The 17393-nt window shown below is 55.1% G+C and overlaps 1 protein-coding gene across 3 annotated transcripts in view; it reads left to right on the top strand.

Annotated features, from left to right (window-relative positions):
- PIGQ (phosphatidylinositol glycan anchor biosynthesis class Q) overlaps positions 1 to 17393 on the top strand; it is a 41086-nt gene that overhangs the window by 18060 nt on the left and 5633 nt on the right. For 2 of the 3 annotated variants that reach the window (XM_064153144.1, XM_064153145.1), the window contains exons 5-10: positions 3667 to 3793; positions 5506 to 5659; positions 9294 to 9405; positions 14470 to 14550; positions 15834 to 15948; positions 17046 to 17107. In XM_064153144.1, coding sequence (XP_064009214.1) covers positions 3667 to 3793; positions 5506 to 5659; positions 9294 to 9405; positions 14470 to 14550; positions 15834 to 15948; positions 17046 to 17107 — 651 coding nt within the window. Of the gene's footprint in view, positions 1 to 3666; positions 3794 to 5505; positions 5660 to 9293; positions 9406 to 14469; positions 14551 to 15535; positions 15752 to 15833; positions 15949 to 17045; positions 17108 to 17393 lie in introns of those variants that run through there. The other variant, XM_064153146.1, reaches the window with a different exon arrangement.

Genomic DNA, 17393 nt, shown 5'->3' with positions numbered 1-17393 from the left:
GCCAGCCCCACTTCTTCTCCAGCATGGCAGCAAAATCTCCTTGTAGCCATTCAGCAGTAGGGCTCCTCCTGGCTGCTGAGTGTCCATCTGGTGCACATTGTTCTCGCCACTTGGTCTTTCTTCAGTGCTGGACTGCTGCCTACTTAAGCAGAGCAAACTTTCCCATGTGCAGGATGAGTGACTTTGCCTTCTCTGGTGCTGAAGTAGATCTAAGGGATAGCATCTGAGCCCCTCTGGAGCTGATCTGAGACTTTCAGATCCTGTTCAGTGCCTGAGCCTTACCCTAAGGCTCACCACTGGGACCAGTTCTCTTTGATGTCTTTAGCAGTGATCTGGGTGAGGGCACTGAGGCACCCTCAGGCAGGGAGACCTTAGAGCAGCCTGCCAGTGCCTGAAGGGGCTCCAGGAGAGCTGGGGTGGGACTTTGGACAAAAAAGATGGAGTGCCAGGACGAGGGCTGATGGCTTTGAGCTGGAAGCAGCTGGGTTGAGATGAGACATTAGGAAGAAATGGTTTGCAGTGAGGCTGGGGTGACTCTGGAGCAGGTTGCCCGGGGGGTTGTGGATCACAGAATCCCATGTGATTGATCTGATTCTGTGATCCACGACCTCCCTGGAGGTGTTGAAGGCCAGGCTGGATGAGGCCTTAGCTGACAGGCCTTGGTGATGCACAAGACATGCAGCTGCCACTCTGCCAGCTGGCTGGGCTGGCTCTGTTCACACCTTGCTTTTGTCACTCAGCAAGGCAGATGTGATTCAGAGAGGCCCAGAGAGCGACTGCTGAGCTGTTTGCTGTGTGCAGAGGGATTTTTGGAGCAGGCTTGCACATCCCAGAATGGAAAACATGGATAAGCTTCTCTCTGTGGGTGCCCTTACAGCCCTCCTCCTTCCTCTTTGATTCAAAGTGCTGCAGTTGTGTGTTTCAAAGAGAAGAGCTGAGTCTAAGCCACCTTCTTCAGCCTTGCTGGTGTCTCTTCAGCTCTGCCAGCCTTGCTGATGTCCCTTCAGCTCTAATCTCTTGCAAACACTCAAATAGTTCTCATAGATCTTGCTGCAAAACTGTTCCTGGGGCTTAGAGATAACAGGATGGAAGTTCCTTTTGAGTTATGTTCTGCCAGGGCCATCAACACAGCAAGCAGAGAGTTGCCTCTGGAAATATCCTGAGAGGTTGGTTTGTGAAAAGAGGGTAACTGAGAGCCCTGGGGCTGAGAGCCTGCAGAAGAGCAGCCCCAGAGGGCATCTGAGCAATGCTCAGCAAGAGCTAAAGGAGCTGTGGGGGGCAAGAGGGTGAGGACAGGCTCTTCTCAGTGGTGCGCAAGGACAAGGGGCTCAAAGTGGCAGCCAGGAGCTCCATCTGAGCAGGAGGAGAAAGTTGTTTGTTGTGAGGGTGCTGGAGGCCTGGAGCAGGCTGCCCAGAGAGGCTGTGGAGTGTCCTTGTGTGGAGAGCTTCCAAGGGCAGCTGGGCACTGTGCTGCTGGGCAAGCTGCTGTGGGTGCCCTGCTTGAGCAGGGGCTTGGACTGGATGATCTCCAGAGGTCCTTTCCAACCCCACCCTGCTGGGGTTCTGTGTCTGGCAGGGAGTGCTTTGGCTGTGCTTTCTCTGACTTGTACTAGAAGCTGTAGCTCAGGTAGTTTCACGGTGCCCACTTGCAGTGTGCTTGCTGTGTGTCCTTCTCTACTGATGTCACCTCACTGCCAGACCTTCAGCACATGGTGACTGGAGAGAAGAGGATGACAATAAAGAAACTATTTCTGTGGTGCTCATCTGAGTTGCAGCCTTTCAACACTTAAAGGCTGAGCAGCAAGCTGGGGACAGGCTTTGGAGCAGGGCCTGTTGTGGCAGGCCAAGGAGGGATGGTTTGAATTCATAAAGGGATGTTGAGAGTGGAGAGAAGGGAGAAATGTTTGACAGTGAGGGTGGGGAGAGCCTGGCCCAGGCTGCCCTTAGAGGTGGGAGCTGCCCCATGGCTGGCACCACTGCAGGTCAGGTTGTGTGGGGCTGTGAGCAGCCTGCTGTAGCTGCAGCTGTCCCTGCTGGCTGCAGGGGGTTGGACTGGATGAGCTTGAAAGGTCTCTCCCAGCCCAACCCAGTCCATGATTTTATGATTCCATGATCTCATCTAAGCCATGTTTGATCCAGTCTTCAGTTTGGTCCCTACCTCTGTTTATGAATTCCAGTTCACAGTGTCTCATCCCTTAACTCTGCCCACACCCAGGGTTCCTGTCACAGCCACCTTTTCTGGCGGCCTTTTCCTGGGAGCAGAGCCCAACCCCCACCTAGCTCCAGCCTCCTTTCAGGGGGCTGTAGAGGGCAATGAGCGCTACCCTCAGCCTCCTCTCAACACCCCCAGCTCCCTTTCTCACAGCTGGCCACAGCTATCTTTTGTGGCTCTGCTTTGCTATTGATCAGGCCTAAAAATATCTGCCTGGAAAAAACTTTTGCCAGTCTCTGCCTTAGGACTGTGTTTGCCCAGCTAAATAACAGCAAGAGAGGGCACCTTCCAGAGCTGCCTGCCCCTGCCAGAACCCACCCCTGGGACTGGCACCTCCTCCAGTGAGTCCTGCCTTGCTGCAGGACTGCTTTCAAGCACTTCAATATTTCATTCCAACCTCCAAATGCTTTTCCTAAGTTACCAACCCAGCACTTTAAATATTAACCACAGGCTATTTATAATGAGGCTGCTGCTGCTGCTCAGCCCTGGGCTCAAACCAGTCCTGGCTCACAGGGAGGGAGAGGAGGAAGGAGTGAAATCAGAAGGCAAACTCTTTGGATGAGTTGAAGATGGAGCCCTTGATTTTTGCCACTGCATTAAGAGTTGAGTGCTTGCACACTCGTTTGACAAGGATCCTGCTGGCTAATAGTTAAAACAGAGTCGCTGCTTGGAAGTCAGTTTGCAGATGACACCAAATTGGGTGGCAAGGGTGCAGGGCAGGGAGGCTCTGCAGAGGGCTCTGAACAGGCTGCAGCCATGGGCTGAGGTTCAACCAAGCCAAGTGCTGGGTACTGCCTCGGGTCACAGCAACCCCAGGAAGGCACAAGGCTTGGGGCAGTGTGGCTGAAAGTGCCCAGCAGAACAGGGCCTGCAGGTGCTGGGTGAGAGCAGCCGAAGATGAACCAGGGGGTGCCCAGGTGGGCAAGAAGGACACCAGCAGCCTGGCCTGGAGCAGCAATGGTGTGGCCAGCAGGAGCAGGGCAGGGAGTGTCCCCCTGTACTCAGCACTGGTGAGGCTACAGCTTGAGTGCTGGTTTGAATTTTGTGCCACTCACTCCAAGAAGGACACTGAGAGGCTGGAGCAGGTCCAGAGAAGGGCAACAGAGCTGGGGAAGAGTCTGGAGAAGAGGGCTGGGGATGTGCAGTTGAGGGAGCTGGGGGTGTTGAGGCTGGAGAAGAGGAGGCTGAGAGCACCATGAAGCCCTCCTGGGCAGCTCTACCAGAGGTGGCCATTCACTGAGCTCATGTTCCCAGCCCTGAGACCCCTTTAGCAGCTGAGCTTCCTCTCTGCTGCCATGTTTGGCTTCAGCAGAGTCAACAAAGGAGGCTTTCTGATTGCACTGCCTGTCCACAAAGCAGTCCCTGGGATTTGGTTCCCTTTGCTGTGAAGAGTGTGGTGAGGACTCTTCGTTGAGGGCAACTGGGAGCTGATCTGGAGTTCCTTGTGCTTGCAGCATGTGGCTGAAGAGCTGCAGGACCTGCTGCAGTGGCTGATGGGGGCACCAGCTGGACTCAAGATGAACCGAGCCTTGGATCAGGTGTTGGGACGCTTCTTCCTCTACCACATCCACCTCTGGATCAGTAAGTGCAGCTGCCAGGCTTCCCAGCCTCTCCCTGGCACCTCTTGCTGTTTGCCTAGGGGCAGATGATGAGTCAGAGAACACTGCTGCAAGTGCAGGCTCGTCTGAGAGCTTTCCTGCTGTGGGAATGCAAGGCAGAGCTGGATTCCCACACGAGGAAGCCACAGACATTAAGCAAAGTGCTCCCAAGGAGCACAGGGCACAGCAGAGCACCCTCACCTGCTGCCAGGAGTGCTGAGAGGCCAAGGGAAGGCTCTAGGTCTGTGTAGGCTTTGCCATGTGAGGCAGCTGATAGGATGTTAGATTAGAAGGGCTGTGCTGAGTAGGTCAGAGGAGTTCTCCTCCCCCTCTATTCTGCCCTGCTGAGGCCACCTCTGGAATATTGTGTCCAGTTCTGGGCCCCTCAGTTCAAGCAGGACCTCAGGGGAACTGTGAAAGAGTCCATCCCAGAGCCCCAAAGCTGCTGCAGGCAGTGAACATCTCCTGTGAGGCTGAGGGGGCTGGGGCTGGGAGCAGAGGAGCCTGAGGGCTGCCCTCATTGCTGTGACAAAGATGTGCAGGGCTGGAGCAGGCTCTGCTCAGGGGTGGCCAAGGACAGCACAAGGGGCACTGAGTGCCAGCTGGAGCAGAGGAGTTACCACAGGAACAGGAGGGGAAACTCTGTCCCTGTGAGGGTGCTGGAGCCTGGAGCAGGCTGCCAAGAGAGGCTGTGGAGTCTCCTCTGGAGACTTTCCAAACCCACCTGGATGTGTTCCTGTGTGCCCTGCCCTGGGTGATCCTGCCCTGGCAGAGGAGTTGGACTCCATGATCTGGAACTGCTGGAGTGGGTTCAGAGGAGGTCACCAAGATTCAGAGGCTGGAGAACCTCTGCTGTGGGGACAGCTGGAATGTTGGGGCTGTTCACCCTGGAGAAGAGAAGGCTGCAGGGAGACCTCAGAGCAGCCTTCCAGAAGCTGAAGGGGCTGCAGGAGAGCTGGGGAGGGACTTTGGATAAGGGCTGGGAGTGCCAGGATGAGGGACAATGGCTTTGAGCTGGGAGAAGGGAGAATGAGAGTGGAGAGGAGGAAGAAATTCTTTAGAGTGAGGGTGGGGAGAGGCTGGAACAGGTTGCCCAGGAGGTTGTGGATCACAGAATATGATCTGTGATCATATTTTGTGATTCTGTGATCCACAACCTCCCTGGAGGTGTTCAAGGCCAGGCTGGATGAGGCCTTGAGCAACATGGGCTTGTGGGAGGTGTCTCTGCCCATGGCAGGGGGTTGGAACTGGATGATCTTTGAGGTCCCTTTCAACCCAACCCATTCTATGAAGCTGTGAATCTGAAGAAGTCCTTTCCAGCCCCTGCCCTTCCATGGCTCTGTGAGCACAGCCACAATGGACAGGAGCTCCCCACTTCTTGTACTAACCAAGCATGGTCTTATTTCTGTGCCTTTGCCCCACTGAAGCAGGAGGCTATGTGCCCCCAGAGAGGTTTATTGTGCACAACCAAGGGGTGATCTGTGTTTGGGATAGCAAGAAAAAGGGGAATGGCTACAGTGGAAGTTTTGGGTGCAGCTAAAAGAGGTTCTACTGGACCTCAGAAACAAGAGTTGGTGTCTAGAGGAGGTTTCCTGTTCAGCATCATGGTTGTGATTTCTGGGGCAGCATTCTAAGGCAGGGAGATCAGTGGGAAGACACCTCAGTCAAATACTGACCCTCTGCAATATCCTCCAGGCTACATCCACCTGCTGTCCCCCTTCATTGAGATGATTCTCTGGTACGTGGCTCTGTCAGCCTGTCTGGGCCTGACTGTGGCTCTCTGCATCCTCTCCGACATCATCGCCCTCCTCACCTTCCACATCTACTGCTTCTACGTCTATGGAGCCAGGTGAGTTGGTGGCCCTGGGCTGTGTCTTGGGTGTCACAGACTCAGAGGTTCAGACAATGGGTTAGGTTGGAAGGGACCTCAAAGATCATCCAGCTCTGACACCCTGCCATGGGCAGGGACACCTCCCACCAGCACAGGTTGCTCAAGCCCTCATCCAACCTGACCTTCAGCACCTTCAGGGAGATTGTGGATCACAGAACCATAGAATGTGATCTGTGATCACATTCTGTGATCCACAACCTCCTGGGCAACCTGTGCCAGTCTCTCCCCACCCTCACTCTAAAGAATTTCTTCCTCTTCTCCACTCTGTCTCCCTTCTCCCAGCTCAAAGCCATTGTCCCTCATCCTGGCACTCCCAGCCCTTGTCCAAATTCCCTCCCCAGCTCTCCTGCAGCCCCTTCAGTTTCTGGAAGGCTGCTCTGAGGTCTCCTGGAGCCTTCTCTTCTCCAGGCGCAACAGCCCTAACTCCCAGCCTGTCCCCATAGGGGAGGTTCTCCAGCCTCTGATCACCTTTGTGCCCTCCTCTGGGCAGCAGGTTCAGGGTTAGAACATAGCTGTGACACCATAGTGTCATTGTCTGGAGTTCCTGGAGAGGGCTCCATGGACTGAGAGCTGGGCAGAGTCTCTGGGATGTGGGGGGGGGGGGGTTTGGGAGTGCAGGGAGTTTTGAGACATGGCTGGGACACCTCAGGGTTGTTGTGCAAGTGGTGCCCACCAGTGTGCTCTGGTCCTGCCCTCCCTTAACTGGTGCTGCAGCCCACACAGGCCACTGGAGAAGGGCTGCTCTTGCTAAGGAGATGAGAGACACTGGCATAAATAAAGGCTTAGGATGTACAGAAAGGGCATGGTCCCTCCCCAGGCTGTGAGTGGAGAGCTTTCCACTGCAGACAGCAGAAGAAATAGGAGTTCAGGGCATGTTTGGAAATCCTGAGATGTGAGGATGAAACAGATCTGGGGCCAGCTCACAGCCAGCAGCAGATATGGGCAGTCTTTTCCCAGCACCTCTCATGACTGAAGCCAGCTGCAGAGTCAGGAGGGGACAGCAGCACAGCCACCACCACCCCTTGTGTTCACAGCATCACAGAATGGCAGGGGCTGGAAGGGACCTCCAGAGCTCATCCAGACCAACCCCCCTGCCAGGGCAGGATCACCCAGAGCAGGTCACACAGGAACACATCCAGGTGGGTTTTGAGTATCTCCAGAGAGGGAAACTCCACAACCCCCCTGGGCAGCCTGCTCCAGGGCTCTGTCACACTCACAGGGAAAAAAAATCCTCCTTCTGTTTCCACGGCACTTCCTGTGCCTCAGCTTCCACCACTGCCTCTTGTGCTGTCACTGGGCACCACCCAGCAGAGCTGGCTCCTGCCTCCTGGCACTCACCTTTACATCTTTATAAACATGCATGAGGGCAGCCCTCAGGCTCCTCCTCTCCAAGCAGCACAGCCCCAGCTCCCTCAGGCTCTCGTTGTAACAGATCTTCCATTCCCTTAAGCATCCGTGTGGCTCTGTGCTGGACTCTCTCAAGCAGTTCTGTGTCCCTCTTGAACTGGGGAGCCAAGAACTGGACACAGTACTCCATATGTGGCCTCAGCAGGGCAGAGTAGAGGGGCAGGAGGACCTCTCTGACATACCACAGCCCTTCCAATCCACACCAGGGTGGCATTGGCCTTCTTGGCCACCAGGGCACATTGCTGGCTCTTGGTCAACCTCCCACTAGGTCCCCTCCACTAGGACCCTCAAGTCCTTTTCCCCTTTGCTGCCTTCCAACAGGTCAGTCCCCAGCTGGTACTGCTCCTTGGGGTTGTTTTTTCCCAGGTGCAAGGCTCTGCCCTTGCCCTGACTGAATTTCATTACATTTCTCCCTGCAAATAGCAGGAAATTTGCTGCTTGAGGAGGCAGAGAAGCCTGAGATCCCCTTTTGCAACCCAGCAGTCTGGAACAAATGAACAGGCCAGCAAGTGGAACAAGAGTGGGCATGTGTGTGCAAGCAGGCAGGGCAGGTGGGGCAGGTGCTGCAGCTTGGTGCCATCTCAGGGTGTGTGAGCTTGTTCCTGGCCGTAGAGCCACAGGGCAGGTGTGTCCCAGCAACCTGCAAGAGTTGTCCTGGGCAGCCTCCTGCCTAGGAATTACTTCACTGAGCTATGCCTGCCAGTCTGGTGGCACTCTGCCAGTTCCTTGAAGCTGTTGGTGTTCCTCAAAGCAGCCTCTTCCCTCGGCTCAGGCTCCTTGCCTCTGCCTTCACAATGCTGCCTTGAAACCTGAGCAGCCTCTGTGCCCTCCCTGGGCTGGGGAAGCAGCCTGGCCTGTGTAGCTCTTGCTTCCTCAGGCTGCTTTGCCCCACAGGTTGGCTGGGCCTCCTCTCTTCACATCCCTCTGTGTTGGATGTTGCTTCCCAGGACTCTTTGTGCCTCCTCTCCATCTCTTTCTTCATCAGTGTCCTTCTCTAGGGGTGTCAGCTTCCCAGCCCTGATCATCCCAAGCTTCCCTCGCTGTTGCTATGCTTCCAAGAGAGGAGATTTAGACTGGAAATCAGGCCAGGCTGGGAGAGTTGGGGCTGTTCAGCCTGGAGAAGAGAAGGCTGCAGGGAGACCTCAGAGCAGCCTTCCAGTAGCTGAAGGGACTCCAGGAGAGCTGGGGAGGAACTTTAGACAAGAGCTGGGAGTGCCAGGACAAGGGACAATGGCTTTGAGCTGGGAGAGGGGAGACTGAGAGTGGAGAAGAGGAGGAAATTGTTTGCAGTGAGGGTGTGGAGAGACTGGCACAGGCTGCCCAGGGAGGTTGTGAATCACAGAATATGATCTATGATTATGTTCTGTAATTCTGTGATCCACAACCTCCCTGGAGGAGCTGAAACCAGGCTGGATGAGGCCTTGAGCAACCTGGGCTGGTGAGAGGTGTCCCTGCCCATGGCAGGGGCTTGGAACTGGATGAACCAACCCAAATCATTCTCTGGTTCTATCAAGCATCTCCAAGTGTGGTAACACCAAGTGCTGAAAGCCAAAGGCAAGGGTGTAGGAGACACCCAGCTGAGTTCTCCCAGCTGTTAAGGGTGTTGGAAGCTGTGGCTAGCTGAAGAAGGTGCAGGGGCTCAAGTCCTCTCCCTTGCGCCTCTGTGCTGCTCAGGCCAAACTGAATTGCACTGCCTCAAGTGTGAGGGCTAAGACCTTAGCCAGTGCTGCCATGGGAGAGGTGTGAAGGAAGGGGAAGAGGGCAGATGTGAGGCAGTGAGACAGCAGCCAGCTCAGGGGAACAAGCTTGCTGCTGGTGCAGGGAGGGTGGTGGCATGGGGCTGGCCCTTGCTGCTGTGCCTAAGGGCCACTCTCCAGCAGCACTTGGCATCTCCCATGTACTAGCCTGTGCCTCCACAGGGGCAGAAAGCAAGAGCCTATGCACAGCCCTGGGGCATGGCCTGGCCTGGCCTTTGCCCTCCAGAGGCCCAGAGCTGGCTGCAAGAGCCTGTGCCAGGGGCTCAGTCCCCCTCTGCTTGGATTTGCGTCGCTCTCTGGGCTGTGTTTCTTTGGCCGCCCTGGGTTCTGCAGCCTGGCTGGGGAAGCAGGCCCAGGGCTGTGGTGCTGGCAGCTGGTTTGTGGTGCAGCTCAGGAGCTGTGATGCTCAGCCTCTTCTCTTTGCCCAGGCTCTACTGCCTGAAGATTTACGGCCTCTCCTCCCTCTGGCGCCTGTTCCGCGGCAAGAAGTGGAACGTGCTGAGGCAGCGCGTCGACTCCTGCTCCTACGACCTGGACCAGGTACTGCTCTGCTGCCAGCGGCTGCTGCCCGTGGGCAAAGGGATCCCTTCCTGCCTCAGCTAATCCTGGAGGCACACGGAATCACAGCAACACCCCCCGGGATCCCCAAGCCCAACTGTTACCCCTGCTCAGCAGAGTTCACCCTTAAACCACAGCCCCAAGCACCACATCCAGACAACTTTTAAACACAGCCAGGGTTGGGGACTGCACCACCTCCCTGGGCAGCACATCCCAGTGCCTGACCACTCTTGCTAGGAAAAATGCTTCCTCATGTTTAGTCTAAACGTGCCCAGTGGCAGCTTGAGGCCATTCCCTTTTGTTCTGTCACTGTAAAGCTGTGAGCAGAGCCCAGCAGCAGCCTTTCTACAGCCTCCTTTCAGGTAGCTGCAGACAGCCATGAGGTCTCCCCTCAGTCCCCTGTTTCACACTAGCCATGCCCAGCTCCTTCAGTCTCCCCTCATCAGATTTACTCTCCAGGCCCTTCACAGCTTCCTTGCCCTGCTCTGCACTGGCTTCAGCACCTCCACATCCCTCTTGTAACAAGGTGCCCAAAACTGAACACTAGGTCTGGCCTCACCACAGCAGAGTCGAAGGGGACAATCCTATCCCTGCTCCCACTGGACACAGCATTTCTGATGCCAGCCAGGATGCCTTTGGCATGGTAGAATGTTAGGGGTTGGAAGGGACCTCTGGAGATCATCCAGTCCAATCCCCTGCCAGAGCAGGGTCACCCAGGGCAGGTCACACAGGAACACATCCAGGTAGAGTTTGAAAGTCTGCAGAGAAGCAGACTCCACAACCTCCCTGGGCAACCTGCTCCAGGTCTCCAGCACCCTCTCACCAAACAAGCTCTCCTCCTGCTGTGGTGGAACTTTCTGGGTTCTAGTTTGTGTCTATTGCTCCTTGTCTCATCACAGGACACCACTGACAAGAGCTTGGTCCCTGCTTCTTGCCCCTCACCCTTCAGGTATTGATAGGCATTGATCAGATCCTCTCCCAGGCTGCTCTTCTCCAGGCTAACCAGCCCCAGGCCTCTCAGCCTTTCCTCACCACACATGTTCCAGTCTCTTCACCACCCTCATAGCCTTTGTTATGCACTTTCTAGTATATACCTGCCCTCTTAAACTACAGGGCCCACAGCTGGACTTAGGACTCCAGATGTGGCCTCAGCATAGCAGAGTAGATGGGGAGGAGAACCTCCCTTGCCCTGCTGTCCCCATTCTTCTTTATGCTTCTCAGAATATTGAGACACAAGCCCCAGGATGCTTTTAGGAATCCCAGAGTGGTTTGGGTTGGAAGGGACCTCTAAAGCTCATTTAGTCCAACCCCCCTGCAGTCAGCAGGGACATCTCCTGCTAGATGAGATTGCTGAGACCCCCAAACAACCTGACCTTGAGCACTTCCACTTTCCTTGCTAACAGTCCTTGTGGTTTCACCACAGTGATCTTCTCTGAACACTTGGAGCTGGTGCACTTTGCTCTTGGCAGTGCATCATTATCCACAGTGCTCTTAGCTCATCAGTACCAGAGCCCCTTCCCTCCTCCTGCCCACAGAACAGGGAGGCTGCCGCACTCTTTTGGGCACAGACTGAACACAGGGCATCATAAGAGCCACTGGGAAGAAATGAGACTCCTCCATTCCAGCCAGATCCAGCACATCTTCATAGGATCATAGAGTTGGTTGGGTTGGAAAAGCTCTCCAAGCTCATCCAGTCCAACACCAACCCAGCACCACCATGGCCACCAAACCCTGTCCCCAAGTGCCACAGGTTTCTTGAACCCCTCCAGGTGTGAGGACTCCACTACCTCCCTGGGCAGCCTGTGCCAGTCCCTGACCACTCTGGCAGCAAAGAAATTCTTCCTCCTCTCCAACCTAACCCTCCCCTAGCACAATTTCAGGCCATTGCCTCTCCTCCTGTCACCTGAGATTAGGGAGCAGAGCCCACCCCCGCCAGCTCCAGCCTTCTTTCAGGGAGCTATAGAAAGCAACACCTCCAGAGATGGGGATTCCACCACCTCCCTGGGCAGCCTGTGCCAAAGCCTTCATAGACATCTCCCCAGTTCCTTGTGAGTTTCTACCACATATCACGTTCCATTTCCTTTTTTCATGGCATTTTGAAGGCTCTGTGGTGCCTGGAACAAGTGCAAATGCTGACACTCTTCATCTGTGGCTCTTCAAACACTTTGGTTGCAATCAGGGCTGCAACAAGAGAACAGCAACTGTGCTGCCCTGCAGCACCCCTGCTTAGCATCCTCAAATGATCTGGCTTGGAAAGGACCTTCAAGATCATCCAGATCCAACCCCCTTTGCTATGGGCAGGGACACCTCCCAAACAGCCCAGGTTGCTCAAGGCCTCATCCATCCTGACCCCAAACACCTCCAGGGAGGCTGCAGATCACAGAATCACAGAATGTGGTTCACGTTCTGTGATCCGCAGCCTCCCTGGGCAACCTGTGCCAGTCTCTCCCCACCCTCACTGCAAACAGTTTCCTCCTCCTCTCTGCTCTCAGTCTCCCCTCTCCCAGCTCAAAGCCATTGTCCCTTGTCCTGGGACTCCCAGCCCTTGTCCAAAGTCCCTCCCCATCCCTCCGGAAGCCTCTTCAGCTACTGGAAGGCTGCTCTGAGGTCTCCCTGGAGCCTTCTTTTCTCCAGGCACTGCATATTCCCAGAGCCTAATCCTGGCCAGTGCAGAGTGCCTGCAAAGCCCCCCCTGCCTCCCACGGGTGAGCTGCAGTGGGTGCTGCAGATGCTGGTAGCTCCTGGAGCATGGGAGCAAGTCTGGGGGAGGGAGGTGGGTAGGGAAGTGGTGCCCAGCAGTGTTGCCACAGTAACAGCCCTGCTGGAGCTGCTATTAAAAGGCTCATTCACGCTGTGCTGCGCCTGGCCCACTCCTTCTCCCTCCAGCAGCAGAGGCAGCTTTTTGCCAAACCTTTTAAGCTCTCCTGAATTCCTGAAATGCTGTAGAAAAGGTCCACAGGGCCTGACCTGCTCCACCAGTGCCTTCCAGGGCCAGAACCTCTCCCTCCAGTGCAGCCCAGTCGCTGTTTGGCTTTCTCACTGCTGATTAAAAGCCTTCATGCCAGGGAGACAGTTGGCATCAGGGCTCCATTCCTGTGTGCTTGGAGGAGAGTTGGTTTGGCACTTCAGGCTTCATCCTGCTGCCCTGGAGATCAGTGGGAATTATGTCATTGGCCTAGGTGGGAAGAGACTTCCAAAGCAGACCTGGAGATGTTCTAGATCACAGATCAGTCATGGTCTAGGCTCCTCCAGTCCAGCCCTTCTCTAACTCCACCAAGGCTGGGGCTGAGCCATGGCCCTCAGCACCACATCTCTGCCTCCTTGAAATACTTCCAGGATGGGCATTAAACCACCAACTCAGACAGCCTGGGCCAGGCTTTGAGAGCCCTTTTAGAGAAGTTTCTTCTAATATCCAACCCAAACCTTTCCTGGTGCAACCTGAGGTCATTTCTTCTTATCCTGTCACTTGTTTCTTGGGAGCAGAGCCCAACCCCCGCCTGGCTCCAGCCTCTTTCAGGCAGCTGTAGAGAGCAATGAGCTCTGCCCTCAGCCTCCTCTTCTCCAGACTAAACAACCCCAGGTCCATGGGCTGCTCCTCCTGAAGCCTGTTCTGCAGAGCTGCTGCAGAGGAGCAGAGAATCAGTTGCTGCGGGAAGAGGTTGGGTTGTGACCTGCTTCTGGCTGCATTGTGGAGCTGGGGCTGTTGCTCCACCTCTGCTGGGGCTGCCTGGGTTATTTGCTGTCATAACAGAGCCCAGCTGTGATCTCTCTGTGCAGAAGTAGCAGTGCCCTGTGGTACGGTGGCCTCTGTCTACTGGAAGTGGTGACTGAAAACTGAAGAGTCAGGTCCCTATGTGCCATGGATCTGCCTTCTCCCAGCTGGAATTAGTTACACTGAAGCCAACTAGGCTGGCCCAGAATAAAAATGTCTTCTTCTTCCAGCAGAGGAGCTGATGACTCCTGTTTCTCCAACAGCCCTTCAGCATTGCTCTCCCCCACCCCAGTAACTCCAGCTGCCTTCTGTCTCCCACTTCCCCACTGAGCAAGAGGCAGAAGTCTTCAGCTGCTACTGCTGGGACTGTTCATCAACCAGGCCTTGCCAGCTTCTCCCCACCTGCCTGTTCTGCTAGAACAAGGAGGAGCAAAACCACTGCTCAGTTCTCTATAATAAATTCCCTCCCAAATTTCCACATCTTGTGCCCTTCCACATTTTGCTGCAGCAGGTCCAGAGAAGGGCAACAGAGCTGGTGAAGGGTCTGGAGAAGAGGGCTGGGAAGGAGCAGCTGAGGGAGCTGGGGGTGTGTAGCCTGGAGAAGAGGAGGCTGAGGGCAGAGCTCATTGCTCTCTACAGCTCCCTTAGAGGAGGCTGCAGCCAGCTAGGGGTTGAGCTCTGCTCTCTAGTCACAGGTGCTAGAAGGAGAAGAACTGGCCTGAAATTCTGCCAGGGGAGGGTTAGGCTGGAGAGCAGGAAGAATTTCTTTGCTGCCAGAGTGGTCAGGGACTGTCCCAGGCTGCCCAGGGAGGTGATGGAGTCTCCATGCCGGGAGGGGCTCAGGAAAGGTGTGACCATGGTGCTTGGGGCCAGGGTTTAGTGGCCATGGTGGTGTTGGGTTGCTGTTTGGACTGGATGAGCTTGGAGATCTCTTCCAGCCTAAACCAGTCTTGGATTTGCTGGTAAAATCTGAGCCATGGCTCTGAACCCTGTAGGGGCAGGGAGTGCACAAGCAGCAGAATCATGGAAGTTGCTTCCTGAGGACTCTGGTCTGGAAGAGGAAAGTCTGAGGGTTATCTACAAAGGGCAAAATGCTGTCAGGTCCCAGGACTTCATCCTTGCAAACAAACTTGTAACAAAGAGCCTGCATGAAAGGCCCAGGGAGGGAAAGAGGACTTAAAATATTGGAGGTGGCAGCAGAGGGAGTGAAGAAGCACAGAAAGGAATCTTGCAAAGTTTGGTTTTGTCCCAGTTTGCTGTTTCCTTTTGCTGTGATTTTGCTCTGCCATTGCACTGCTAACCGAGAGGATGCTTCTGTGTTTCTCTCCCCACAGTTATTTATTGGCACCTTGCTGTTCACCATCCTGCTCTTCCTCCTGCCTACGACTGCACTCTATTACTTGGTGTTCACCCTGGTAAGATATAACCCTTGAAGCTGCTCCTGTGCTGACTTCTGAGACATTAAATAGAGGTGGCCTGGTCCTTTACTGTCATCCACAGTCTGGGTGTCCCAAGAAGGGTCTGGCACAGCCCATGGAGGCCAAGCAAAAGGACTTCAGGAGATGTGATTCATTCATAGAATCCCGAGTGGGTTGGGTTGGAAGGGACCTTCCTGATCATCCAGCTCCAAGCCTGTGCTATGGGCAGGGACATCTCCCACCAGCACAGGCTGCTCAAAGCCTCATCTACCCTGGCCTTCAACACCTCCACACAGGGGACATCCCTGGGCAACCTGTGCCAGTGTCTCCACACCCTCACTGCAAGCAATTTCTTTCTCATCTTCCCTCTCAGTCTTCCCTCTCTCAGCTCAAAAACATTGTCCTTTGGCCTGGCACTCCCAGCCCTTGTCCAGAGTCCCTCCCCAGCTCCCCTGCAGCCCCTTCAGGTATTGGAAGGCTGCTCTGAGGTCTCCCTGGAGCCTTCTCTTCTCCAGGCTCAACAGCCCCAACTCTCCCAGCCTGTCCCCACAGCAGAGGTTCTCCAGCCTTTGAGCATCCTTATGGCCTCCTCTGGCCTCTCTCCAGCAGCTCCAGGTCCTTCTTGTGCTGGGAGCCCCAGAGCTGGAGGCAGTGCTGCAGGTGAGGTCTGAGCAGAGCAGAGGGGCAGAATCCCCTCCTGTGCTGCTGCTCTCCCTGCTCTGGCTGCAGCCAGCACACAGCTGGCTCTGGGCTGCCAGCGACCAGTGCTGGCTCCTGGGCACTTTGGCACCAACTGACACCCCCAAGGCCTTCTCCTTAGGGCTGCTCTCAGACACTCCTCACCCAGCCTCGATTTGTGCTTGGGATTGCCCTAACCCACATGTAGGACCTTGCACTTGGCCTTGCTGACCTTCATGAGGTTGGCTTGGGTCCCCCTCTCCAGCCTGTACAGGTCCCTCTGGATGCTATCCTTTCCCTCCAGGGAGTCAGCTGGGCCACACAGCTTGGTGATGGAGGCTACTGGGAATGGAAATCTGAATTCTCCCTTCCAGATTGTGACTGCTGGGAGCAGAGTGTCTCTGGTGGCCTTCCTTGCAGGGCATAGCTTCTGCCACCAAAGGGGCTTCATTTCATCTACAACCTGCAGCTGATGTTGTCCCAGAAGGTCAGGCAGGGTCTGAATTCCCAGCACTTCTAGACATCAGCCATCCAGGGGAGGCTTTAGCTCAGCAGATGAGCTGATGACTCTGCAATGTTGCCTCTGCTGTTTGTCCTTGCAGCTGCGTTTGCTGGTGGTGGTTGTGCAGGGCCTGCTACACCTGCTGGTGGACCTGATCAACTCCCTGCCTCTCTACTCGCTCCTCCTGCGGCTCTGCAGGTCCTACAGGCTCGCAGGTAGGTCCTTCGCACTACACATCCAGAAGCTCAAGGATTCTCTTTCTCCCTATGAAGAAAGGCTGAGAGCCCTGGGGCTGGTTAGGCTGGAGAAGAGAAGGAGGGAGAGGGAACCTTATCAATGCCTATAAATATCTGAGGGGTGAGTGCCACGAGGAGGGTGCCAGGTTCTTGTCAGTGGTTGTCCTGTGCTGGGAAAAGGAATAAGCTGGAACCCAGAAGGTTCCACCTCAACATAAGGAGAAATTTTTTGGTGTGAGGGTACTGGAGGCTTGGAGCAGGCTGCCCAGAGAGGTGGTGGAGTCTCCTCTGGAGACTTTCCAAACCCACCTGGATGTGTTCCTGTGTGAGCTGCCCTGGGTGAGCCTGCTCTGGCAGGGGGGTTGGACTGGATGATCTCCAAAGGTCCCTTCCAACCTTTTAACATTCTTTGATTCTGTGATCACAGAATGGCTTAGATTGGAAGGGACCTGAGAGATATCCTACCATGGGCAGGTTGCCTCTCAACTCATCCAACTTGGCCCTCCAGGAAGAGGGCATCCACAGCCTCCCTGGGTGAGTCTCACCACCCTCACACTGAAGAACTTCTCCCTCAGCTCCAGTCTAACCCTGCTCTGGTCAAGTTTCTGCTCATTCCCTCTTGTCCTGTCACTGGGAAGCACTGGAAAGGGTCTGGCCCCATCCTCCTGACACCCACCCCTTAGGTATAAGTAAGCATTCACAAGACCTCCCTCAGCCTCATCTCCAGGCTGCCCAGCCCCAGCTCCCTCAGCCTCTCCTCAGGTGAGAGCTATTGCAGTGTCCTCAGCACCTCAGTGGCCCTGTGCTGGACTCTCCCCAGTAGTTCTTTGTTCTTCTTGAGCTGGGGAGCCCAGAAGTGGACACAGTCCTCTAGGTGAGGCCTGGAGAGGGTGTGAAGAACCAACCTTGACCTGCTGGAGCTGAAAGAAACAAATCACTTCTCACGGCACTTAAAACCTGCTGACAATGTGGAAGGGTTCACAAACGAGGAGAGCCTGCAGGCTCCATTTCCAGGCCCTCAGAGCTGAGCTTTCCATCCTGGGCTTTCCTCCATGCCTTGGTTTGTTCCTTTTCAGCTGGAGTGAAGTTCAGAGTCCTGGAGCAGCAGGAAGGAAAACCTCTCCGACTCCTTATGCAGGTAAGCCAGTTGTGCCCTCCATGACATGTCCTGCTGAAGGCTTCCCCTCTGCTCATTGTCTCAGATATAGCTGTTCTGAAGCTGGTCCCACTGAAAGGCCCCACTTATAAACTGGCAGCTGGAAAATGCTGGAACAGGGGAAATCCATTTCACATCAGGATCAGGGAGACGTAGAGACACTAAAGCTGGAAAAGTTCTCCAACTGTCAACCCAGCACTGCCAGATCATGGCTAAACCATGGCACTCAGCACCACATCTCCATGGCTTTGAACCCCTCCAGGGATGG

Source organism: Pogoniulus pusillus, chromosome 13, assembly GCF_015220805.1.
Source record: "Pogoniulus pusillus isolate bPogPus1 chromosome 13, bPogPus1.pri, whole genome shotgun sequence".
Lineage (NCBI taxonomy): Eukaryota > Metazoa > Chordata > Aves > Piciformes > Lybiidae > Pogoniulus > Pogoniulus pusillus.
Note: the sequence above shows the minus strand (reverse complement) of the source record. Positions and strands in the feature narration are given on the sequence as shown.